The following is a 21,825-nucleotide window of genomic DNA, read 5'->3' as shown; positions in this document are numbered from 1 at the left end:
CCACTGTCATCTGAGGTTGCTGTACTCCTCTCTTTCATGATCGTGTAGTTATCCTTTATGATGAGCTTGAGCTACCGAATCTTCCGCCATGGATCGTTCAATCTTCTGCCAAGATCTCCTTACAACCAAGCTCATGCTAATATGTCTCCAAGCTCATCATCATGCCTATCTCCAAAATCCATGCCCGTTCGGTGTATGACTCCCGAGGAAATCCCACAGTCGAGGTGGATGTCGTCACTGAAACCGGTCTCCATCGTGCTATCGTGCCATCGGGTGCTTCGACTGGTCAACACGAGGCCTGTGAGCTTCGAGATGGTGACAAGTCAAAATGGGGTGGTAAGGGTGTCGTGAAAGCTGTTGAGAACGTCAACTCAGTCATCGGACCTGCTTTGATCAAGGAAAACATCAAATGTGTAGATCAATCTGCAGTCGATGACTTTTTGATCAAGCTTGATGGTACTCAAAATAAAACGAAGCTCGGTGCAAATGCCATCCTTGGTGTTAGTCTGGCAGTGGCCAAGGCTGGAGCTGCAGAGAAGGGTGTTCCTCTCTATGCTCATGTTTCGGACCTGGCCGGCACCAAGAAGCCATATGTTCTTCCTGTTCCCTTCCAGAATGTCCTCAACGGTGGATCTCATGCTGGTGGTCGTCTCGCTTTTCAGGAATTCATGATTGTTCCTAGGCATGTATGTCTCGCCATGCAGGAATTACCAGCTAACAGAAACAGTACTGCACCTACCTTTTCCGAAGCCATGCGTCAAGGTTCAGAAGTCTACCAGCAGCTCAAGAGTCTTGCAAAGAAGAAGTATGGTCAATCCGCGGGTAACGTTGGTGATGAGGGTGGTGTAGCTCCAGACATCCAGTCGCCCGAAGAGGCTCTCGACCTGATCACTGACGCTATTGAGAAAGCTGGTTATACTGGCAAAATCAAGATTGCCATGGACGTTGCTTCGAGCGAATTCTATAAGGAGGATGCCAAGAAGTATGACCTGGACTTCAAAAATCCCGACAGCGATCAATCTAAATGGCTTACGTACGAGCAATTGGCCGACTTGTACAAATCCTTGGCGAGCAAGTACCCCATTGTCAGTATCGAGGATCCATTTGCGGAAGATGACTGGGAAGCCTGGAGCTACTTCTTCAAGACATCCGACTTCCAGATTGTTGGGCAAGTATTGACAACCTGGAACCCTGACTGATGCTGACCTCAGCCAGTGACGACTTAACCGTTACAAACCCTGTCCGCATCAAGAAAGCCATCGAGCTCAAGTCTTGCAACGCGCTTCTGCTCAAGGTCAACCAGATCGGCACGCTTACCGAATCCATCCAAGCCGCTAAAGATTCTTATGCCGCAGGTTGGGGTGTAATGGTGTCTCATCGTTCGGGAGAGACCGAAGATGTCACCATTGCCGATATTGTGGTTGGTCTTCGTGCTGGTGAGATCAAGACCGGTGCTCCTGCTCGATCTGAGCGCCTGGCCAAGCTCAATCAAATTCTGCGGATTGAGGAAGAGCTGGGCCAGAACGCGATCTACGCTGGGGAGAACTTCCGGAATGCTGTCAACTTGTGAGATAGAGTATGGGTAGCATTCCATACGAGTGCTCATTGTTATTGAAAAGCAGGCCAATTGAAAGGGAGACAGACAGGAAATAGTTTTAGCAGCACTAGAATCAACAAAAACCGCATATCTGCAAGGACAACGACGAGGCAAATAATTACTTACCCAACCACGACCCTCCCACATGTTCGGTTTAAAATTAGATTGGGCAGCCATTTTTGGGCGCTAATGTCTGGTGTGGATACAAATTGCTTTGTGCGTCACAGACTATCGTTCATCTCAACTTGTACCCCTTCATAGACTGTTCCCCACAGACACACCTGTGAGAACGAAATTGCAACAGTTCAGACTGTAAATTCTCTCGTCAGAAATCGCTCATACAGAATCGCGGAAATCAATCATCAATCATCAACATGCCGCCCAAAAAGACGTGGGGTACGTGAGGGGCGCAAGATCCGTCATTGCAAAACTATTGCCTAATTTTCTGTAGAAGACGAAGAGGAGACTTCCTCAGAAGAATCTGACTCTCCATCCCCACCTGCTGTTGCCGCTCGACGGAGGTTTGAAGACGAAGAAGACTCTGATGATGTATGCGACCCAATCCAGATGTACCGCTCGTAGGCGATGCTGACATTCTCTTTGCTAGGTAGCCGACAACTGGGAAGAAGCCGAGGACTCGGAAGTGGAACGAGAGAAGGCTAAGAAAGCAGCTGAAGCGAAAGCTAGAGCTGAAGCCGAAGCCGCTGCCAACAAGAAGTCCAAGTCGCAGCGAGTAGAAGAACACAGAGAGGCTGCGCGCCGAAGAAGAGCAGCAGAGGAGGAAGAGGAATCTTCCGAAGATGAAGACGAAGCAGAAAAACGAGTACGGTTACGACAAACCGAGCAGGAGGCTGATCTGAAGCACGCCCAAGACCTCTTCGACAATGTTGGTCTCGGACCGAAATCACGCACCACGCCCAACAAAGCCACCATAATAGAAGATAAATCAAATCCTGGCCAAGCCATTGATCTCTCCGCCCTTGCCATTTTCAAGCCAGCAACAAAATCGCAGTTCGAGGCCCTTACCACCACCCTCGTTCCTCTATTGACCGCCGCATCAAATAAACCACACTACTCTCTCTGGCTGGCTGATTTTGTCAAGAAAATCGCAGCTGATATGCCGAGCACTGAAATCAAGAAGGCTGCAAGTGTTCTGACGGCGTTGAGTAACGAGAAATTGAAAGAGGAGAAGGCAATGGAGAAGGGTGGCAAGAAGTCAAAGGCAGCCAAGAGTAAGATCAGTCTTGCTGCAGGAAGGGATGTAGGAAGAGGAGTGGCAGATACGACAAGTTACGAAGACGATCTGGCAGACGATGACTTTATGTGATTGCCCAAAAGTGCGGGATGAAGATACGAAAAGAGTGGTTTGCATAGTTCAGGGCGATGCTCCCTGCTTTTCTTGCATTGTTTTGCATGATGGGGAAGAAGTCAAGATATTACGGAGCTATCCACCTACTACATCTCAGCTACGAGTCAATCCTGCTAAGTGTCTCCGTATTTGGGTACTTGTGTTTCTGGCATTTGGCCATGCTGGCCATCCCTATCCGATGTAGGGATTGCAGAGGCAGCTATAGAGTACTAATTAGAAATTGCAGGCTACGAGTATCTCGCAACAAGGTTTGTACAGTTTTCCTACTGTCTGAATACATCGTGTCCGTCTCAATATCTCAGCGAAGTGAAGTATCCTCTACCCCCAACGCCCCGACAGTCCCACCTCTATCTCCTTTCCTTTAACGACAATCATTATGCAAAGATGCATCCGTTTCCAACGTCATCTATATATCGGCTGGTGTCCTTGCACATTATGTCTTTGTTTGGGTCTTGGTTTGATTTTCTTAAATCTGCGATATCGTCTGGTCTCGGGGAATTGCTCCTACACAACCACCCCTAGCCGCAAAATCGAGACCAATCTTATCCATGATTACCCAGGTCCATCCTTATGAGCCACCTCGAACTGTCTCACCAAAATAGCGTCTCTACGTCCACGAGCTGTCGCTGCCAAATTCACGGCACTTCTCCTTGGCTTGTGAGCACGTCTATCTGACTTCGCTATCACTTGCCACAATAGCTGCAAGTCACCAGAAATCGAAACGATATGCTAGTAGTAGTAGCAATATCCTTGCTACCACAAGTTACTCATCAGGAGCTGCGAACGATAAGTCCAGCATGAAGACCAGGAGACACCGCAAGAGTTACTAGTTAACACGGTTCGGATGTGTTGCAGTATGCAAAATGTGCCGTTTCTAAGGGGGTTGTGCAGAATATATGAACAGAATCTATCGGAGATTCTCAAAATCAATTAGATTCATGCGATGCAACACTATAGCCAGGGCTCCCAGTCCCACTAATTCTTAATAAATGTGCCAGAAATGACCACCTTGGAATCGGCAATGATCTATGGGCTGTCCAGACTCCCCCAACCTGAGGCGTGGTTATGTATGTGCTAATCTTGCACTTATAGCACAAATCGAATCTTCGAAGCCAGCGCAAATCCGTACAAGATGGTAGCCCCCATAGCAATTAGGTTCAGATGGATTGACATGGCGTGGTTTCGCGAAAAGTCGCGCTTGATGCGTTGCATATCTTCACTAGTGTTCTCCTCGTCGTTATACTTCCGACCATCGATCGTTTCTAAGGAGGTCAGATCCCAGACGTGGGAGAGAAGAGCTTGCGCGATCTATCAGCAGTTCCCACTAACCTTGGTGGCTCCTCTTTATCATCATATCCTGTGTCCGCGGTCCATATACTAGCCAATTGAGCGCCGCCATGCCGAAGTTTGTTCCCAGTGGCACCCAAAACAACCAGCCAGCACGCGCCAGCGACACTATACTCTTTGTCGGAAACGTGGCCGCTGTGAGCGCGATCAAGCCAACCTGGATGCGGAAGTATGCTGGAAACACTTTCTTCTGGAGAGTTGTGAATTGCGCCATTGGCAATGCTTGGTAGCAGATTTTGGTCATGACGAAGCTCTGCAATGGTACTGGTCAGCCTCTGGTCCAGCTGAAGTCCTTGTATGATGCAGAGCATTCAAAGATACGAACCTGGTACAGCTCGGTGCCGAGGAGGGTTCCATAGGCCATGACATGGTAAGGCGCGAGGTTGACAACGGCATTGAAAATGGCTGCCATGTGTGATCTGACCGATAGCAAAGTGGACGACCAATCTAGTAGACGCGAGTACCAAAGTTGAACAGAGATATTCAGGAGAGAAATCACTGAGAAGATTTATTTAGATAACTCAGGCAGCAACTTTCTGTACCTGGCCGCAGATTCCTTCCGAATTACGCTGGCCCACCCATCCTGTCATGGGCAAATGCACGGCTGTCTTTAATTAGATCGGAGAGTAGAGTCCGGCAAGCCGACAGCTTGAACATTTTGTTAACTCACCAGACACTGGCAGCAGGATGGATGAGATGAGCTGAGATGAGCTGACATTCAACTATCCCAGAATCCTTGTCCAAGGTTAGTCGTGCTAACCTCTTCTATATAACTGTGTCACTGTAAATAGCTTGTCTTATCAATTGCTTGCATCAGCTGAGTCAGGGCCCATAATTCTAATAGGTCCATGCTCCCTGCGTCAGGGCACTTACTCCACCTCGTACCCAAAATCTCTGCTCAATGATCTCTAGCCACGGGCATTTTGCCAGGGACAACCAAAATTGCGAATACGCAGGTGGATGGTGACATGTCGCAGATACTTATAAGTCAAGATTTGAATTGACCCCGGCTGCCGAGGACAAGACGGTGTTTTGGGTAGGGCATCATGACGAGAACTGATTTGCCCTGCCGCGCCCACCTGGGATACGCAGCTTTGAAGATGCTTCTTCAGAGGGAGTAAGTCTACATTTTCTGCCCTTTTTTCCATGGAGCGGACAATGCCTTCTTGGTTGCAAGCAGCAAACTTTCACCCTTGAGATATAATCAAGCTGTGAAGTAATATGCCTCGGAGAAGGTTTGTTAGTGAAAATGATGACAGCTACTCTCCATGCTATGCGGATCCGACGAATGTAGCAACATGCAAGAGCCGGACGGCGACGGCGGGAGCTTCGCAATACCTAACAGGCTTAGCTAGCGCGAATACGAGCGTGCGTATCGATGTATCATTGTTGGTCCGAATTCACATCGAGTGGTGGTTTCCACAAGCAAATGAACTTACACTGTTGAGGCAAGTGATCTTGTCTCGACGAAGCAATGACCACCACGAAGCCTATCGGTATACAGGTTATAGGTGTCTGTCAAATAGACTCCTTGTCTGAGTTGAGTTGTGCTGATCTCCGTAGGCCGGCCTTCCTCGAACCGCGACTTCCTCACTCCAGGCTGCCCTGCACCAGCTGGGATATCATCCATGCCAGCATATGGTATCAGACGTCCTCCGTGATATTGGAGGGCTGGGTCGTCAGTGGACGCAAGCGTTTCAGGCAAGGGACAAAGCAAGCCGTCATGCAATTCTCCGAGAGATATGTAAGGACTACCGTGCTATTGTCGATGCTCCGGGCTGCTTTTTCGTCGAGGACCTCATGGAAATATACCCTGAGGCAAAGGTATGCACCTTGATCATCGAAATGCCTTGGATTGCGTCTGATTGTTCTGCAAGGTGGTGTTGGGACTGAGGAAAAGCCCGGAGGCATGGCTCAAGTCGTACAAAGAGACCATAGGAACCGTCCGCTACAATTACACATGGTATTCCTTGGGCTTCCTCCTTCCTCCTGTAAGGTGGTTGTGGAACTTTACGCTATATTGGGAGAAGATGACCCGCGAGAAATTTCATACGTCAGTTCCTACTCTTGAGCATTATCATCGCCACAATGACTATATTCGCCGCGTGGTGCAAAAGGATCGATTGATAGAGTTTGAACCTTCTCAAGGCTGGGAGCCGCTCTGCAAGTTTCTTGAACAGCCTATTCCGGATTCTCCATACCCTCGTTTGAACGATACCAAACAAATGCAAACAGCTTTGCTTTACAGCCACTTCGTCGGAGCAGGGTTATGGGGTCTCACAGGTCTTGCACTATTCGGTGTATGGAAAGGCATCGATCTCGTTCTGCGATGAGGATACTATTCAGGACATATAGCCCTGGTACCTGAGCTTCAATGAAGTAAGCATTTTCGAATATGCATATTTCAAGCCTCAACATTTGGTGACAACTTCAGGATCAGTACTCCCAAAAACCGTAGGGATCTCACTAGGTAGTAGTTCGCTCCGTTGCTTCACATGATACAATTCGGCTATACTAATATCTGACAGTGCATCATGTGGAGTCTTGGTAGGATCGATGACACATCTGACTCAGCACCTTACCTAGTTAGGCACTGTCTATCTGTACAATTCTAAATTCTTGCAGCTGTTTGTTCTGCTAACTGATAGCTGGTGTTGAAAGCTCAAGATGTTCGAAAGATAGAGGAAATGGCTCAATTGCAAGATCTGAATCACCCTGGTCTCTTGCCAACCCGACGGGTAAGAATTTGTAGGTATTGCAAAAGCGACCGTTGGCGAAGTTCAGTGATCTCGGAAGATGACGCTGTATTCATGCTTATGCAGGGACACGTAGAATACTAAGTTAAGGTTGAAAGATGTGCGATGGCCCTGCGTGCTCTTTCCGTATATTGGCCGAGCAGTATCCTAGCAGAGATTTCGTTCGAGGTCAACTTGTTTGCAATGAGTAATGTTGGTACTTTATAAATAAATAATAAATGTGATGGGTTGCAAAGACTAAGTAAGCACTGACACTGCCGAGGCAGTTGAGGAGAAACACTCAACCACACTCGAGATTGAATCTTCTGCTGACCAACCTGACGTGGGAAAATGGCGTCGTCGCCGTACCATGTTAAACCCTTTCCCTTGATTATTTTCAGTGTCCGACTCTATAATTCTCGTAATACCTAGCAGCCGTTTCCGATCATGCCCGCATCGGAGCCTGTCCTTCTCCGGGACCGTCATATCAAATATTGGCTTCGATGTGCAAGGACATTTCTACCAGAGGCTTACACATCCACCGACTCCAATCGTATGACCCTGGCTTTCTTTATCGTGTCCGCCCTCGATCTGCTCGATCTGTTAGCATCTAAGATCGACGCAAACGAGCGTGATAGCTGGAGAAACTGGATCTTCAGCTGCCAGCTTGATAGTGGAGGCTTTCGGGGATTTACAGGGACCAAGATTGGCCACGATGTGCGCACTTTGCAGAATCAGCATTGGGACCCAGCCAATGTGCCTGCTACCTTCTTTGCCCTGGTGACACTCATCATCCTGGGAGATGACTTGTCGCGAGTCAGAAGAAGGGAATGTCTAACATGGCTGCCGAAAGTGCAACGTCAAGATGGCAGCTTCGGGGAAATCCTAGGCGAAAATGAGAGCATCGAAGGAGGTAGTGATCTGCGGTTCTGTTGTTGTGCTGCCGGAGTAAGACACATCTTACGTGGGCCTCAAGAAAAAGACGTGCAGGACTTTGACGTTGACCGTCTTGTCAGGTATATCACAGCCTGCCAGGTAAGTACATGAGCACACGCCCTCTTTGGTCCGCTAAACCTCTCTGCAGACCTATGATGGTGGCTTCTCCGAAGGACCAGGACACGAATCGCATTGTACGTGGTACCCAAGCCGATGAATTGTTTCGTTCATTTACTATTGCCTCAGCTGGACTCACATATTGTGCAATTGACGCCCTTGCATTGCTTGGCCGCAGCCCAGAGAAAGGTCTAGATACGCCCGATGCTAGACGTTCTTCTGGTACTCTCTCCTTGGATGATTGTACTCGCTGGGTCCTGAGCCGCCAAACCACGTACTTGGAGGAAGACGAACCCGAAGACGACGAGCAGGCTTCATCAATACCTCAGCCAGAAGCCGTTGCTTTGCCATCATCTCCGCTCGGCTCACCTCATGCCACCCACTTTCCGGTCACGCCTCTCTCACCTCCAAAAACCCCGTCTCCAGTAAGGATGCAGATCGTGGCAGCGCCCATCTTGAATTGCGCCAAGCAAAATCTTCTGTGGGCAGGCTTCAATGGTCGCACGAACAAGATCGCTGATACCTGCTACTGCTTCTGGAACACTGCAGCGTTGGCGGTAGTGGCCCTCAATCACTTCTGATGGCTACCCTGCTAATTGAACCAAAAGATGCTTGATCGACTCTATCTCATTGACAAACCCAGAATGCGAAGATATCTGCTCGAGAAAACACAGCATATCGTTGGCGGATTCGGTAAGGGTGTTCATGAACCTCCAGGTAAGTCCACAACTGGGGTGCGTCGTTGATAACTTATCATCTGCTCCGTCACAGATATAATGCACGCCTATTTTGGACTTGCCGCATTGGCTACAATAGGCGAAGACGAGCTTCCGACTTTCGATCCGCTGTTCTGCATCAGCCAGAAAGCTAGAGAGAACTTGAAGCGCGTCTCGTGGTGGGCCGAATGACGGGTAGCAGCTCCGACTTATGCTTCCTGCCGTACCGGCTGGTTGTTTGCGTCTTGAGGGAGAGTTTATCTCTCATCACTCAGAAAGCATGGCTAGTGGTCCAGCCCATCTCAGAGTTGTCCTTGTTTCAGCTGCCGCAACAAGACCGGCCATCGACGTCCCTGGATGCTCCTCGTGCTGGAGGTGGACAATCCTCCGTCCAGCGGTGGCGCCAGAACCCGGCCCAACACTACAATCTTCATCTTGAATGATCGGGAGCGGTTTAGACCAGCCATTTGGCCCAATAGGCATAGGAGTATGGCCCCCTTAATAACACTGCCGGATCACGTCAGAGCTGGTCAGTGTGATGATGATTTGACCGCTGCGCCCTGGACGATACTGCTGTCATCTGTGCGATTCAAGATACTATCCAATGGCCAAACCCAGTCTCCAAACAAGTAGAATGTTAGGCATTCCACGTAACTGGTCACTCCTCCGGAGTTTCGAACAAGTTCGTGATTTCCTGAGCGAACATTTGGTTGGTACGGCAATGAAAGTACGCAAGATCTCTCTCCTTAGGGCGGCTCAGACCGCATCGACAAGAAATCCGAGCGAGGATGAGTAAGTACGATCAGCTCTACTTGATTAACAGCTTGCTTTGGATCTTACTTACTGCCGATCCTCGCTCGAGATAGTCAAATAAATCCTCCATGAAGGATTGGGATCGTCAAAGAGCCAATCCATATTCAGCTCTGTAACCGATGTTTTTGAAATCGTGATCGATTAGGGACTTCAGTGAATCAAATTCGAGGCCTTCTTGGCCACCGATGACATTACAGGGCTTCTACCTATATTCCCTCTTTGTCTGGTTACACAAATAGAGCACTCTTTGATGTCACCCACACCACCTATACCTATACCGCCCGTCTCGTCGATGTCACATCGCTTCCAGCGAGACCACCCTCCCCAGATCCGCAACTGGCGTATCTATGCCTTCCTCTGCCTACAAGCACCTTTCATTCTTCAAGTAAACACTCGGCGGCCCCAATTACATACCGACAAAACCCTCCTCTGCCTCACCTGGGAAACCCCCAAACCGCCAGTCCCTCTCTCCTGAGCCACGACACTGACAGACAACCAGACAACCACCTCCAGCCTATCCACAACCGGACCATCAATCTCGCCCCGTAGCCAAAACGCAGCTGCCACCAACCCACCACCTGAGCCACGCCGACCGGGAAATAGAACTTGCTTCCCTACCTATGATCGCAACCATAGTATCCCCCTCCACACTACATCCCTTATCCAAGCCTCTCCACAACTCCACCTCCATCCCTTCCCACAGAAGCTGCCGAGCAGGTGTTTAGTAGCGGTGTTTAGCTTGATGTATCCGGTACGAAGCTTGCAAGCGAAATGAGGTGAAATGCGTAAGAAGGACAGCCTGCACCTAGTCCCTTGCCGCCCATAAATGGTTGAGCTTGAAGTCTTCATACTCGAGAGCGCTCACGTCGGCAAAGGATGGGTGTCCATGCTCTAGATTGTAGCCTTCTACTGAGGGTGATCTTGTGTGCTGGTTTCGGGAGGCAGGTTAACGAAAGGATAGCAAAGATGGAGTTTCCTTGCAATCCGCTTCCGAATACCGTGGAAATTAGGTGATCAAGCTTGACATGGGCGGTTAACGGAGCGCTGCTGAGATGCTAGGAACAAGGATGGCCGGAAAGACATATTGCAAAACCTGAAGAGAATGGTATGCTTGCGTCGAGTCCTCTTGATTTTAGCTGTAGCTTCGTCAGTAGGACGAATCAAGAGGACGACTGGTTCATCGAGCTGACGAGTAGGTAGTCCGGCCATGCTTCTCTTCTCTTCTCTTGTTCTTGTGCTCGATTCGAAGAAAACACTTCTGCCCTTAGCCGCGGCCCCATATTCAGCCTTTCTCCGGTGTTGAACTCCAAACCTTATGTGTTTTTAATTGATTGCAGTAGACCAATATCCTTTGGCACAGTGGTGTAGTGGTATAAAATCCCATTACCTTGCCACAAAATCGACAGTCCCTCCCAAAGGTCACGACAACTGTTACGCTGGCACATACCCCCCGAAGCCAGATACCAGCCCTCCTCTTCCCTCTCTAATACGAAAACCCTCGCTTCCTTCCTTCGCATACGAAAAAAATCCTCTTCATTGAGGGTTTCTCCTGATCCCGACCTGTCTGTTACAGACAGTTCGGGGTTAAGGTTTTGCTTTTTCGGAGGTTGATGAGGTCTTTGTTGGTTTCGCTAAAATTGCAAAATTCAATTGCCTCATAGTGCAATGTAAGTTAGTTGTATTATAAAAGTGAGCTATGAATTTGATGGGAATTGCACCTAGGTTGTCCGCCATTATCTCGAGTATTCATCGTGCCTGCATTGTCACATAAGAAGAGTAGCTACAAATAGAGGCAGGTTTTATGCCGGCGTGCACAAGGGGTGTAAAGCGATTTCACATGACTGATGCGAATCAATTTGCCAGAAGAAGGAAAGCATTCAAGTCCAATGAAACTTTGTTTCAGTGAAACTTAGTTAACTTAGTTGCAACGGGCGGGCCGCATAAGAAATTGGGAAGCATTCAGCAAGGACCGAATAAATTAGTACTCCGTCCTTGTGCATATTTGCGACAGGACAGCAGCAGGCACTTCGAGAATTCAGCATCGCTTGGGCAGCCATGCGTCAAAAGCTTTTCCAAGGCAAAATCTTTAGCTGCCCAGATCAGCCCTTCCATCATATGAAACAACCGGGATCAAGATACTTGATGAGGTTTTTTTTCTCCACCGAAAAGGATTGTAGCAACCAGGGTGGACACCGCAAATGCGCGTTTTTCCTGCTGATAGATAAGATGTAGCAGTTCACAGTGAACATGTATTGATTCTCGCGTAGCAAAAGTCAGAGAAGTGGACAGAGGCGGATTTTCTCGTTTGCTGGAGAAGTTAGTGATGATGGTGGTTGAACTACTAGAACTCAATTGCATGGTCGCGGGGCACGGGGGAAGTTTCGGCCGCTCATCGCAGTGAAGCCCGGATGGGAGGCGCACAATGGTAGATTGTGGTTCTAGGCCATCACCAATACCAATACCAATCCCACACCTGGTAGTTGCATCAGGTACATCTTAAGCTGACTGAGAAGGGTTTAGACTTGGGGCAGTGCACATTTAGATAGGAAGCCTTGGGAAGCCCCGTGTAATTCGTGGTATTGGTGGTGGTTATTATTATTATTATCGACTTGAGCCTCTCTCCCTGAGATCTCTTCGTCACCTCGAGCTACTTCTTTAACCTCCACGACGTTGAGGGTAGATAGTACAAGAGTCTTCAGCTGCCACCCGGGCCATGCCGGGGTCTGAAACGCTAAATGTGAGATCGTAACGGCATGACCAATAATACACGTGTGCTTGAAGACGACATAAGAGACACAAATGAATAATACAGCTGGCCAACGGTGTCGAAATATGAAGTGCAGTGGTTGATATTTTTGTACAGGGTGATGTAATTCAGAGCGAAAAAGTGACAAGTGACAAGTGCCGGACACATTCACGGTAGCATGTACGTAGTAGCTGCTGCGTACTAGTAGCTTCGATCGCCATTCGTGCATGAGGTGGATTCCGATGGTGTATGTGTGTCTGGAGATCGAAGGACGACAGCTTGTTTCATGGACACGTGTCTAAAGATAGGCTGCAGCGGATATGTGTGTTTGCCAAAGTCATGCGAGGCAGCAGCATGAAAGGCTGGAAGATCGATGAAGAAATCCCTGGACTCGGAAAGTGACCCATCCGATAAGCACTATGATGATGCCGGGTCACAAGCTGTCAGCTTCAATGGTAGCATTTGAGCATGACCGAGAGGATGGTGGATGTGAGACAAGCTAGCCCCATAAGCGCATGCACCGCATGAAAGAGAGCATCATGCTGAAACACGAATATTCTGGTCGCAGCGTGGTTAGGACAAACGGTGCTCGGTGTATGCCGATTGGTCGAATAGAAAAGCTTTGGTGTTGGCAAATGGGGCTGGATATGCAGGTATACGAATCAAGATCGGGTAGGCCAGAAGAAGGATGGTACGAGGCCAATATAGGTGTGGTAGCAGTGATCGCGGGGAAAAAGCAGCTTGGTCAGGATGTGATCGTTACACAAGCTGTGGTGATTGTCTCCGACGTAGGACGAGTAGGATGCCATATGGAGGATCGACGTTGCTTATGAGATCTGGTCGTCCGGAGAGGAAGCCAACACATTGTTTATCGAGGAGGTCGTGGAAGTGGCTTTGTAGGTGGGGGTCCTGGACACGGAGGAACGTGCACGCCGTGGTAGGAAGGCATCGTTGCAGACGAGGTGAGGCGGTTGTCTGGCTGGAAAGCCGTGACGAGTGAAGGGGGAGGCTGATAAGGGAGAATGGCGGTAGAAGTAGAAGGGGAGTTGTCTGGTTGACTGTGCCAACAGGTATGGTCTTCTGCCTGCTGGAGGGAGTGAGAAAGTCTTGCGACCAGCCTGAGGAGATGGTCAATATATCCGTTTTCTGTTCAGGCCATGGTTTTGGCCTGTTGCCAGAAATGGTGACGAAAGGTAATTCCGTCCTTACCCTTGACGTTAAACCAGGTGTTACGACGGCGTGTGGGTCTAAGGAGTGGCTTGATAGACTTTCTGCCCCTGTTGATCCCTTGGTGCCTTGCACACAACCCTCGGTACGAGACTATTCCTGGGGGCACCCAAGATACTGGATCCAGCTGTGAAAGGATCAGCAGCCATTTAAATAGTTAGCCCGCATTACGATGGAAAAGAAAAGGGAGGAAAGCGGGGCGGTGTAAGGAAATTAATCCGTAGCAGTGATAGTCATAATGCAAAGATTCCAATCGACTCGGCCGCTAAGGCCGACCAAATGATTAATGCGCATGACAGACCACTTTGGCAGAAGCAGAAGCAGAAAAGCCATCCTTTGCTCCGTGCTTGGAGCGTAGTATTGCCACAAGAGGAAGTTTCTGAACGTCATGGACGGCAACCAAACGACGAATGGACGAATGGACGAATTGACGAATTGACGAACAAAGAGCCGCCTGTGTCAGAACTCGATGCAATGGACGGGTGAGATACTACGTAACGCCATCAGCCGTTGAGCCAGTACCAATCGATTGAAGCAGCACCGCCATCCCGCATGACTCCTTGGGGGGAGCTTGGAACACGAAAACCTCAAGCATGCCAGGCGTCAGCTGACGTTCGAATTGACGGGTTGGGCAATCACGAATCTGAACAAAAGACGGAAGAGTAGCGGACAGGATAACCAGGCTGCAGCGAGCAGACACACCACCGTTTTCTTTTTTCGTTCCTGGCTATCCAGGAACGGCCGGCCGCTAGACTGGGCCATCCAGATTCTGATTCGCCAGCTGAATGGTATCAGGAACCACGATTCTGGCCCTTGATAACTACTACGTAGCTATGAGCGCCCCGTCAGAGAGGGTGTGCCCGGGAATGGACGATACGAGTACGTAGTATATCAATTAAGCGAACATACTTTGCGCCATGGAAGTCCCTACGTAGTGTCCCTACGTAGTAAGCGGGTTGCTCCAAAGGACATTCGGACCCAACGGCACACCAACACCATGCTACTTTGCTGATGTCTTCGAAAGCCAGCGCTTCGATCGAGAGATGACCACAGTAAGAAGTCTATCCTGGACCGGGTGTGTCACGGTGGGACGCTTGCTGACCAAAAAGTGGGGATCAAATGATCAACAGCCTACGTAGTAGAGAGGATTTACAAGGGGGCCAGTTTCCAACAAGCAGGAGGGAGATTGAAGTGGATAACTGAGCAGAATGGTGGTTGATGGTGGCTAGCGACAGTCCCACACGTCGAAACCGAGGCACCGAAAAATACGGTTGCATTTGGCTGCAAGCTGCTAGCTAGGAGGAGCTAGGTGCTGGGAGGAGCTAGGTGCTAGGACGAGCTAGGTGCTAGGCGGTAGGAGCTACGGAGATGGGGGCCGAGTGCTCATGTAGCAGGTAGCAGTACTCTGTACGTAGTCCCAAATTGAAGTGAAACAGTATCAGCACTAACGATCCCTGGCATGAAGGATGGATGGTACAAACGCGGGAAGTACGTGATTCTCACAGGGCCACGTTGCCGTTGCTTATTTCTGATTACTGGATCACTTGCTACTCAGTAGACAGCTGTCTATATGCCTCACTACAGTCCCTTTTGGCCTTGCGGGTGGGGTCAGGTACTCCGTGCTACTAATAGCAATGCCTGCATTGTCTCGAATGAGAAGACGGCTGACTCTCGATTGCCGATTGCCGTGTTGGGTCCCCCATTTGCTTCCTGATTTGGTCCGGCCCAGGCATCCGCTCACCACTGCAGTGCCTCTGCTCGCCTGATAAGTGCCATAACCACTCGAGAATGTGGCATGACAGCGTCACTGCTCTATTGATTGTATCTCCTCGGTGAACCTGATCGTGATGGTGCCAGGCCATCTGCCACTTCTTTTGCTGTGGCGTCAATCTGCAGGCGTTCTAGGCCACCTCCCCACATCCGATCTAGTAAACCCCAATCTTGGTTCTCTCATCTCCTACATTAGCTACCTTCGCGAATGTTCTTTTAGGGAATGTGGAGACGAGACCAAAACAAGCGTCGCTGTGGGTTGGCTGTGGGTTGGCTGTGGGCACGCTGAGCATGAACTAACGTAGTTGACATCTACGTACTAAGTTTGTCATGTCAGATATCCGTGTTTCGAATGCACTCCTACACGCTCCTGTTCTCGAAAGCTTAGTCGTGAGGGAAGCCATCAACCTGCGCAACACCATCATCAAGAGTTGTGAGTGGAGGGATATGTGCCCTCTGTGGTGCCACGTCAAGCGCTGTAGGCAGCACGTGTTTGGGGTATGGGTTTTGGTGCAGCTGAGACATGGATTGCTCGTGTCGAGTAGCAATATTTGTGCCTTCGACAGTCGCACAGCGCCTGATCTAGTAGAAAGGTTTCTGGCATGTTGCTAAGGACTTTCGGTGCCATCAGACCTTCGTGTCTATGGTTCAGATCTACGTAGTACAATCATTTGGTGCCATAAGCCTCTGCTTCCTTGACAAATAAGTGGCTTGCCTCTAATGGCGCACTGCGGAAGCCGGACAGCCTCTGCCAACTAGCAACATGTACTCCGTAATCTGCATCAGGATCTGCAAACCTTGCATGCCCAAGTGTGATGTAGGAGACCGTGCAGAGCTCCACTCTTGATGACAATACAGCATCGAATCTACGTAGTAGTTAAATATAGAATTTGGTCCCTTCGTCATCTCCCTAAATGATCAATGGTTGAATCACCATGTCCGCTTCCGACTTGTTCCATGCACCTGGATATTCTTCGAAGCACTAAAATTCCGTAAGAGCGAATATCATTATCGCTCGAATACCGGGCAGCAGATCGAGTCTTTTGTATGCTCATTCCCGTTGCCGGTCGGCGAACGGTGGTTTGAGACATCGATCGAATGTTGACAAGCAGATCCCTCATCTGCCTCAAGAGGACGTATCTCGGCGCGGGAGCGGTTTCATTCGATTGATATGATTATGAACGCGGAGCCGTGGAAGGCCTGGTGCTGAGTGACCACAACGATGAGAAAGACAATTATCACTGGTCGCGATGCAAGCCTCTTCCCATTTCATCGTTGTCGCCAGGTCTCGGTCCGAAAGGTCCGAAAGGTCCGAAAGTGGTTGTGCAATTTTCCAATTCCGCTAATGTAGGGAAAGGGAGGGAGGTTGTGCGCTATGGAAATCATTCCACGTGGCAAATGGTACGCTATGCAGATCTGCAAATGGCGTATGGAGCCTAAGATAGCTGCATATCCACCCCACAAACCAGGAGCACTGGACAAAAATAACGCAACGGAAATTGCGCTCAATTTCCTCCCCAGCTGAATGATCACGGACGAATTCTTAAGGTTTTGATGCGCTGATTACCAAAGGGAGAATGTCGCTCATGAGCCCAGTATGCCAGTTGTCCCATCACGAACGAGAGGATGCTATATCCTGGAAGACGTGTTGTCGAACAAATGCATGGCTGACTGTAGCTGGTCGCATACTATGATGTCCAAGAAGCCAGAGCTCAGATGCATAGCTTCTCACTTCGTGAACAGCAGATGTAGAGCGCACTGTGTTGCAGAACCACAGCTCAAACGTGCTAAGAGCTGCAAATCATGCTGTCTGCCATTGCATGCATACTCCTGAAAAATTAGGAGGGATCGTTTGGCGGTCCACCTGTGAGGTCCGCTTTCTCATGAAGTGTACTGCCACGAAATGTTCTGTTTTGCCTTGGCCGTGATTAGTACCAAACGAAAAGGGTCGGTCAATTTGTGGTGTCCGTCATTTAAGTCTTCATGAGCTGCCATCGTCATGCTGTGAGTGGCAGAGCAATGGTTGTGATACCCTCGTGTGTTTCCTGGATACCATCTTGTCAGACGAGCCACAAGCAAGAACATGCTCAGAGCATAATTAGATCACGCTCCACATCTTTTACTTCAGTTCAGCTGTCATCTTCATGTTGCTCTTGTGTCAAAGATATCCATTCCTCCATCAAAGCTTGGCCAGCAACGTTCTCTGTCCTTCTCTTGCTAGGACCACCCTTCCTCGCCACCAGCAGGCATAGCACCCATCCCCAGATACTGAAGCCTTCATACGTAGTCTTCAACCCCAGTTTCTTCTTGTCATCCACGCCTAATGCATCTTCTTCCTGCTGGATTCGGTCCATCGGCAAATGTGTATTATCATCATCGCTCTCTTCCCGAATCACAACAGGCTGTGTGTCAGAGCCCGTAAGCTTGGTTGCGTGTCCTGTGATTCTAGACTTGTTGAAAGTTTTACTTTTCGTCAGGAAGGAATGTCGAGTGCCGATTTGAGTGAGGAAAACGGATACTTCGAACTCATCTGCTCTGGGGGGTTAGCTGGTTTGGTTGCCATGATCTCAGGACGTTCCGATTGAAGGATTCTCCACCTTTGGTCACCACATCTTTGATCCGATTTTTCTTCTTTCCCTTCGCCTTTGCCCTTTCGGTCTCTTCTCGAAGTTTTGGAAGAACCAAAGGTCTGATGGCTTCAATGACACGTGGTAGAGCAGGATCTTCGGAGCTAAGCAGCCATCTTGGCCCATCAGCAGGGTTTTCAAGAAATATCCGGCATTCCAACACGGAGGTTTTACTGATACGAACGTAGCGACGTATAGGCGCCATGTCCAAGACAGATACTATAGACTGCGGTGATGTGGCGTCCTGTTGTTTGACAGTGAGCAAGAACCAATGCAACAGATCATGATTCTTAGATAAGATTAGATTAGATTTTGTCTGTCTACCATGTATCTCCAGCAGAGATCGGCATCTCTCTCTCTCTCTCCTCTATACACTTCAAGTTGCTTACGGCATTACACCAGAGTATATAATACATCATGGTCGTGGACTCCAGCATCCCGGCACGCGGTCTGTATCGCGACTCTTACCCATCCTCGTCCTTGCAGACCCTGTGCGACGTAAGGAGCCTGTTTTGGGGTTTCCCTCCCCTTTGATATCAGAATGAAATTCGAGATAATCTCACTACGTTCAACGTGTTTTGTGAAGTATGCAGCGGCCCATGCTTGCCTTGCAACTCGAACCCATTTCCTCTTTGTTTTTAAAATCGCCCTTGCCCAACAAGTCCATGTTGTTCCTGCTGTTAGTCTGTTTATCCCCCCCACGTCCTTTTGCCAAAGCAACCAATTTTGTTGTCCGTGAAGTTCGAGCAGCACATATCAATCCTGCCCAGTCAAGTTGACCTCTACATGCCAATTGTATCTCCCAACCCTGCCAAACCGTGAGTGGTCATGTACTAGTAGTGGAGGAGGCTGTTGAGCATTCGACTTCAAGTTTTAGTTTTCTATCATCCTAGTCTACGCTGTGATGGCAGAAGGCAGTGTGCGCACACCTACGAGGACACCTCATAGCCGAAGCAGATCCGTACTTGGAGAGATGTCTCTCACAACGTCTCGGCTCAATGTACCCTCACCTGTCCCAAGTGATAGATACAAAGCAACTGCTACAGCTGCAAATCGACTTGTAGACTTCAGCAGAGGCTCTCCTCGAAATTCGATTCACAGACGCAGCCTCTCTACAACATCCGGTCCACGATATAATCGACAGCTGTCCAAAGCTGCAGGATATCGGTTTCTCCAAAGAGCTGCTTCATCCGATGACGAGCCCACCAGCGATAGCGGCTCAGTGACCACCCCTTCTATCCGGCCTGATCTTGGCGATGCTGAACACCCCATTCTCCATTTTCGCCCCCAATTGTGGAGACATCTAGATAAGGCGAGGGACACATTGAATCTCGATCTATTTTGGCCGCTGAAACTTGAAGAATTGGTAGAGAACGACGACGACATCGACGAAGAAGAAGAAGAAGACGGCGAGGAGAATCAGGATGACAAAAACTCTTTCCCGTTGGAAGGGCTCTTACCGCTATGTGAGTTTCGAAACCTCCGCTCCATCCGACTCGGAGGCATGCTACAATCATATCAAATATGTATCTGGCGGGCCTGCTGGTTGAATCCTGGTCTAGAAGAGCTCATTCTCGAAATGGCATTGGAACCCACCATCAATCAAATGAACACTTCGTGTACTCCCATCGGAAGCTCATGGCGCCAGAAGACCATAAATGAAGCATGCACAGGTTATCTGTAAGCTTTTAGGAGGCATGTAATGAGACAATCTGCTGATGAGTTCCAGGGGCGAATTAGGAGATGGATCTCTTGATGCATCCATTGGCACAGGAGAATATCTAGACAAGAATGCCATGGCTGCTGCCCGGAACCTCGTCTCCTCTCAGGGCGTCAACCTACGCTACCTTCCAGTGGTCAAGCTGGTCCTTGCTGGATTTGTTGTTGATGCGGGACCCTTTTTTCGTTGGTTCAACCCCATGAGGCTTCGACTCGTCGAATTTAAGTATGGCTGTATCGATGCAGGTTTTGCGCTTCCGTCTCACATGAATAATTTGGTTACGGTGACCTGGCCCGGAAACTCGGATCTGAACAGCCAAACAGTGACCTTCTCGAAAGTTAAACCGCCAGACATAAAGAGGGTTTGCATCGGGAGGAGACCGTCGATAGCGCGGCAAATGAGTGGCCGCAAGCCAAAAATCAATTCAATCCTGACCAAGAACTGGTTCTCGTTTGGCAGAGCGCATAGTCTGAAAGCACGGAAATCCAACCGACAGCGTCTGCAGCATGCGAACCAGATGGGTGAGGCAAGTTCGTCAAGCGATCTGAGTTTGTTTCGGCAAACATCATGCTCAGGTACTTCTTTCACGAGTCAAGATTTTGTTACTCTGGAGAAAGATGAGCTGTAGCTCAAGGAGGATAGAGCGTCGATTTCAGTGATTTAGAACCTTGTGGTTTCCAGGGCATCAGAGTGTAATGAGCAAGGCGTTGGTGGAGTGTCAGGGAATGATGTTTTCTAGGTTATTTGACTGATATGTCTATTCTTCCACGCCTTCCACCAAGAAACAATGAGTCCCTTGTGTACGAATATTGCAGTGTATCCAATCAGAATTAAATATTCTTCTTTACACCGAGACTACAAGATTGCTCTGTCGTTATGTAATACTCTACCTTGTCGCATGCTCCTGATCCATCCAGCATGAGTGTCTCTGGTTGACAGAGACAGCCGAAGCTCAATTTCGAAGCCAAATCATAGGCCATGAGAAATGTTGGACATGCAGGTGACTTGATCCACCCACAGTAATCGACCTCCAAAGAAACTCGATTCGAAAGGATGGCAAGCCATTATATGTCCATAAGTGGTTGATCTGGTACGCCAATATGACCGACCAATCTAGCGCTGTCCCGTATGTCGAGCATACAAGAAAGATTTGGCGGTTGATTTAATGCGTTCCAATTATGAAGTGTGGAGGGAGGAAGAGTTTCGAGGCTGCTGGTGAAAGAAGTGCAAGAAAATCGTGAGTCACGTGAAGCCCATTGTCTTGGCAAACAGTATCCCCCGCCTTGGTGCCAAGAGTGCCCAAACCGGATCAAGTTAAATAAGCGGCGTCCAGCTGCAGTGTGCCATCTCGCCGCTTCAATCCTTAGCAGGGAGAGGCCCTCTGAAAGTTATCTCTAAGTTACCACCGTACTCTTAGGGCAATCTCAGCCTCACCAAAGTCCATTTTCCCCCTTTTGAGACCTGGGAATACGTGACTGTAACCTGAGCAATGAGTAAGTAATCCTGAGCCCCATCGTGAGCTGTGGCTGTGCCCCGATGAGCCATCCTATGCCCGCCCTGAGCCAGCCTGAAGGACCGAATCTGGGCTTACTACGGTTATTCTCCCGCAAGGATGGCCCAGATTTTGGGCCATACTTGAGAAGGGTGTCAAGAGCTTCACCTCCTGGCGTAGGGGGTAGACTTTCCCAGAAAGGTCCCTGGCTCAAGACAACGAAATAGGATGGGGAACCCCTTTTGGCGTCGTTTCGTCTATGCCCCAGAATGAAAAGATGCGCAACATCCATTTTTCGATTCTGTTTTCACTGTACAAGCTCAAGTTCCACCAGCACGCAGAGATCGACGGGGTTGTCCCCAAGGTTTAGCTCCAGTCCATCTCCATAAAGTCAAACGCCTCTTCCCACGTGAAGAAATATTCACATCCTTTGGGAAGGTGGATAAAGAGAAAGTCAGATTTTATGCCTTGCTTTCTGACCTCGGTTCGGGAGATGCTCAGCCTTAGGGAAGAACCACTCGATGTGACGAGGGTTACGATCATGCTTAACGCTTTTGGATCAAATGAGTGTCAGACACGCTTCGAAGCTGACCTTGTTGCTTGTTAGGCGTCT

The 21,825-nt window shown here is 49.2% G+C and overlaps 7 protein-coding genes across 7 annotated transcripts; 5 read left to right on the top strand and 2 right to left on the bottom strand.

The window, feature by feature from the left end:
* Positions 1 to 161: 161 nt before the first annotated feature.
* EPUS_00211 (Enolase) lies at positions 162 to 1,570 on the top strand (the record flags this gene model as incomplete). The annotated part of the gene is made up of 2 exons (XM_007789240.1): positions 162 to 1,033; positions 1,216 to 1,570. 2 exons carry the CDS (start codon positions 162 to 164, stop codon positions 1,568 to 1,570), a joined length of 1,227 nt encoding a protein of 408 aa, XP_007787430.1.
* A 401-nt stretch (positions 1,571 to 1,971) lies between these two features.
* EPUS_00210 (uncharacterized protein) lies at positions 1,972 to 2,924 on the top strand (the record flags this gene model as incomplete). The annotated part of the gene is made up of 3 exons (XM_007789239.1): positions 1,972 to 1,993; positions 2,049 to 2,146; positions 2,205 to 2,924. 3 exons carry the CDS (start codon positions 1,972 to 1,974, stop codon positions 2,922 to 2,924), a joined length of 840 nt encoding a protein of 279 aa, XP_007787429.1.
* A 1,128-nt stretch (positions 2,925 to 4,052) lies between these two features.
* EPUS_00209 (uncharacterized protein) lies at positions 4,053 to 4,725 on the bottom strand (the record flags this gene model as incomplete). The annotated part of the gene is made up of 3 exons (XM_007789238.1): positions 4,053 to 4,228; positions 4,296 to 4,566; positions 4,639 to 4,725. The coding sequence occupies 3 exons, from the start codon at positions 4,723 to 4,725 to the stop codon at positions 4,053 to 4,055; spliced, it is 534 nt and encodes a 177-aa protein (XP_007787428.1).
* Positions 4,726 to 5,787: 1,062 nt separating this feature from the next.
* EPUS_00208 (uncharacterized protein) lies at positions 5,788 to 6,646 on the top strand (the record flags this gene model as incomplete). Its single annotated transcript, XM_007789237.1, has 3 exons — positions 5,788 to 5,826; positions 5,877 to 6,137; positions 6,191 to 6,646. 3 exons carry the CDS (start codon positions 5,788 to 5,790, stop codon positions 6,644 to 6,646), a joined length of 756 nt encoding a protein of 251 aa, XP_007787427.1.
* Positions 6,647 to 7,495: 849 nt separating this feature from the next.
* Positions 7,496 to 9,009, top strand: EPUS_00207 (uncharacterized protein; the record flags this gene model as incomplete). The annotated part of the gene is made up of 5 exons (XM_007789236.1): positions 7,496 to 8,083; positions 8,133 to 8,178; positions 8,231 to 8,658; positions 8,710 to 8,818; positions 8,873 to 9,009. The coding sequence occupies 5 exons, from the start codon at positions 7,496 to 7,498 to the stop codon at positions 9,007 to 9,009; spliced, it is 1,308 nt and encodes a 435-aa protein (XP_007787426.1).
* Positions 9,010 to 17,502: 8,493 nt separating this feature from the next.
* On the bottom strand, positions 17,503 to 18,205 carry EPUS_00206 (uncharacterized protein; the record flags this gene model as incomplete). The annotated part of the gene is made up of 2 exons (XM_007789235.1): positions 17,503 to 17,903; positions 17,971 to 18,205. 2 exons carry the CDS (start codon positions 18,203 to 18,205, stop codon positions 17,503 to 17,505), a joined length of 636 nt encoding a protein of 211 aa, XP_007787425.1.
* Positions 18,206 to 18,973: 768 nt separating this feature from the next.
* Positions 18,974 to 20,348, top strand: EPUS_00205 (uncharacterized protein; the record flags this gene model as incomplete). Its single annotated transcript, XM_007789234.1, has 2 exons — positions 18,974 to 19,680; positions 19,730 to 20,348. 2 exons carry the CDS (start codon positions 18,974 to 18,976, stop codon positions 20,346 to 20,348), a joined length of 1,326 nt encoding a protein of 441 aa, XP_007787424.1.
* Positions 20,349 to 21,825: the final 1,477 nt, after the last annotated feature.

Source organism: Endocarpon pusillum, assembly GCF_000464535.1.
Source record: "Endocarpon pusillum Z07020 unplaced genomic scaffold C734253, whole genome shotgun sequence".
Taxonomy (NCBI): Eukaryota; Fungi; Ascomycota; class Eurotiomycetes; order Verrucariales; family Verrucariaceae; genus Endocarpon; species Endocarpon pusillum.
Note: the sequence above shows the minus strand (reverse complement) of the source record. Positions and strands in the feature narration are given on the sequence as shown.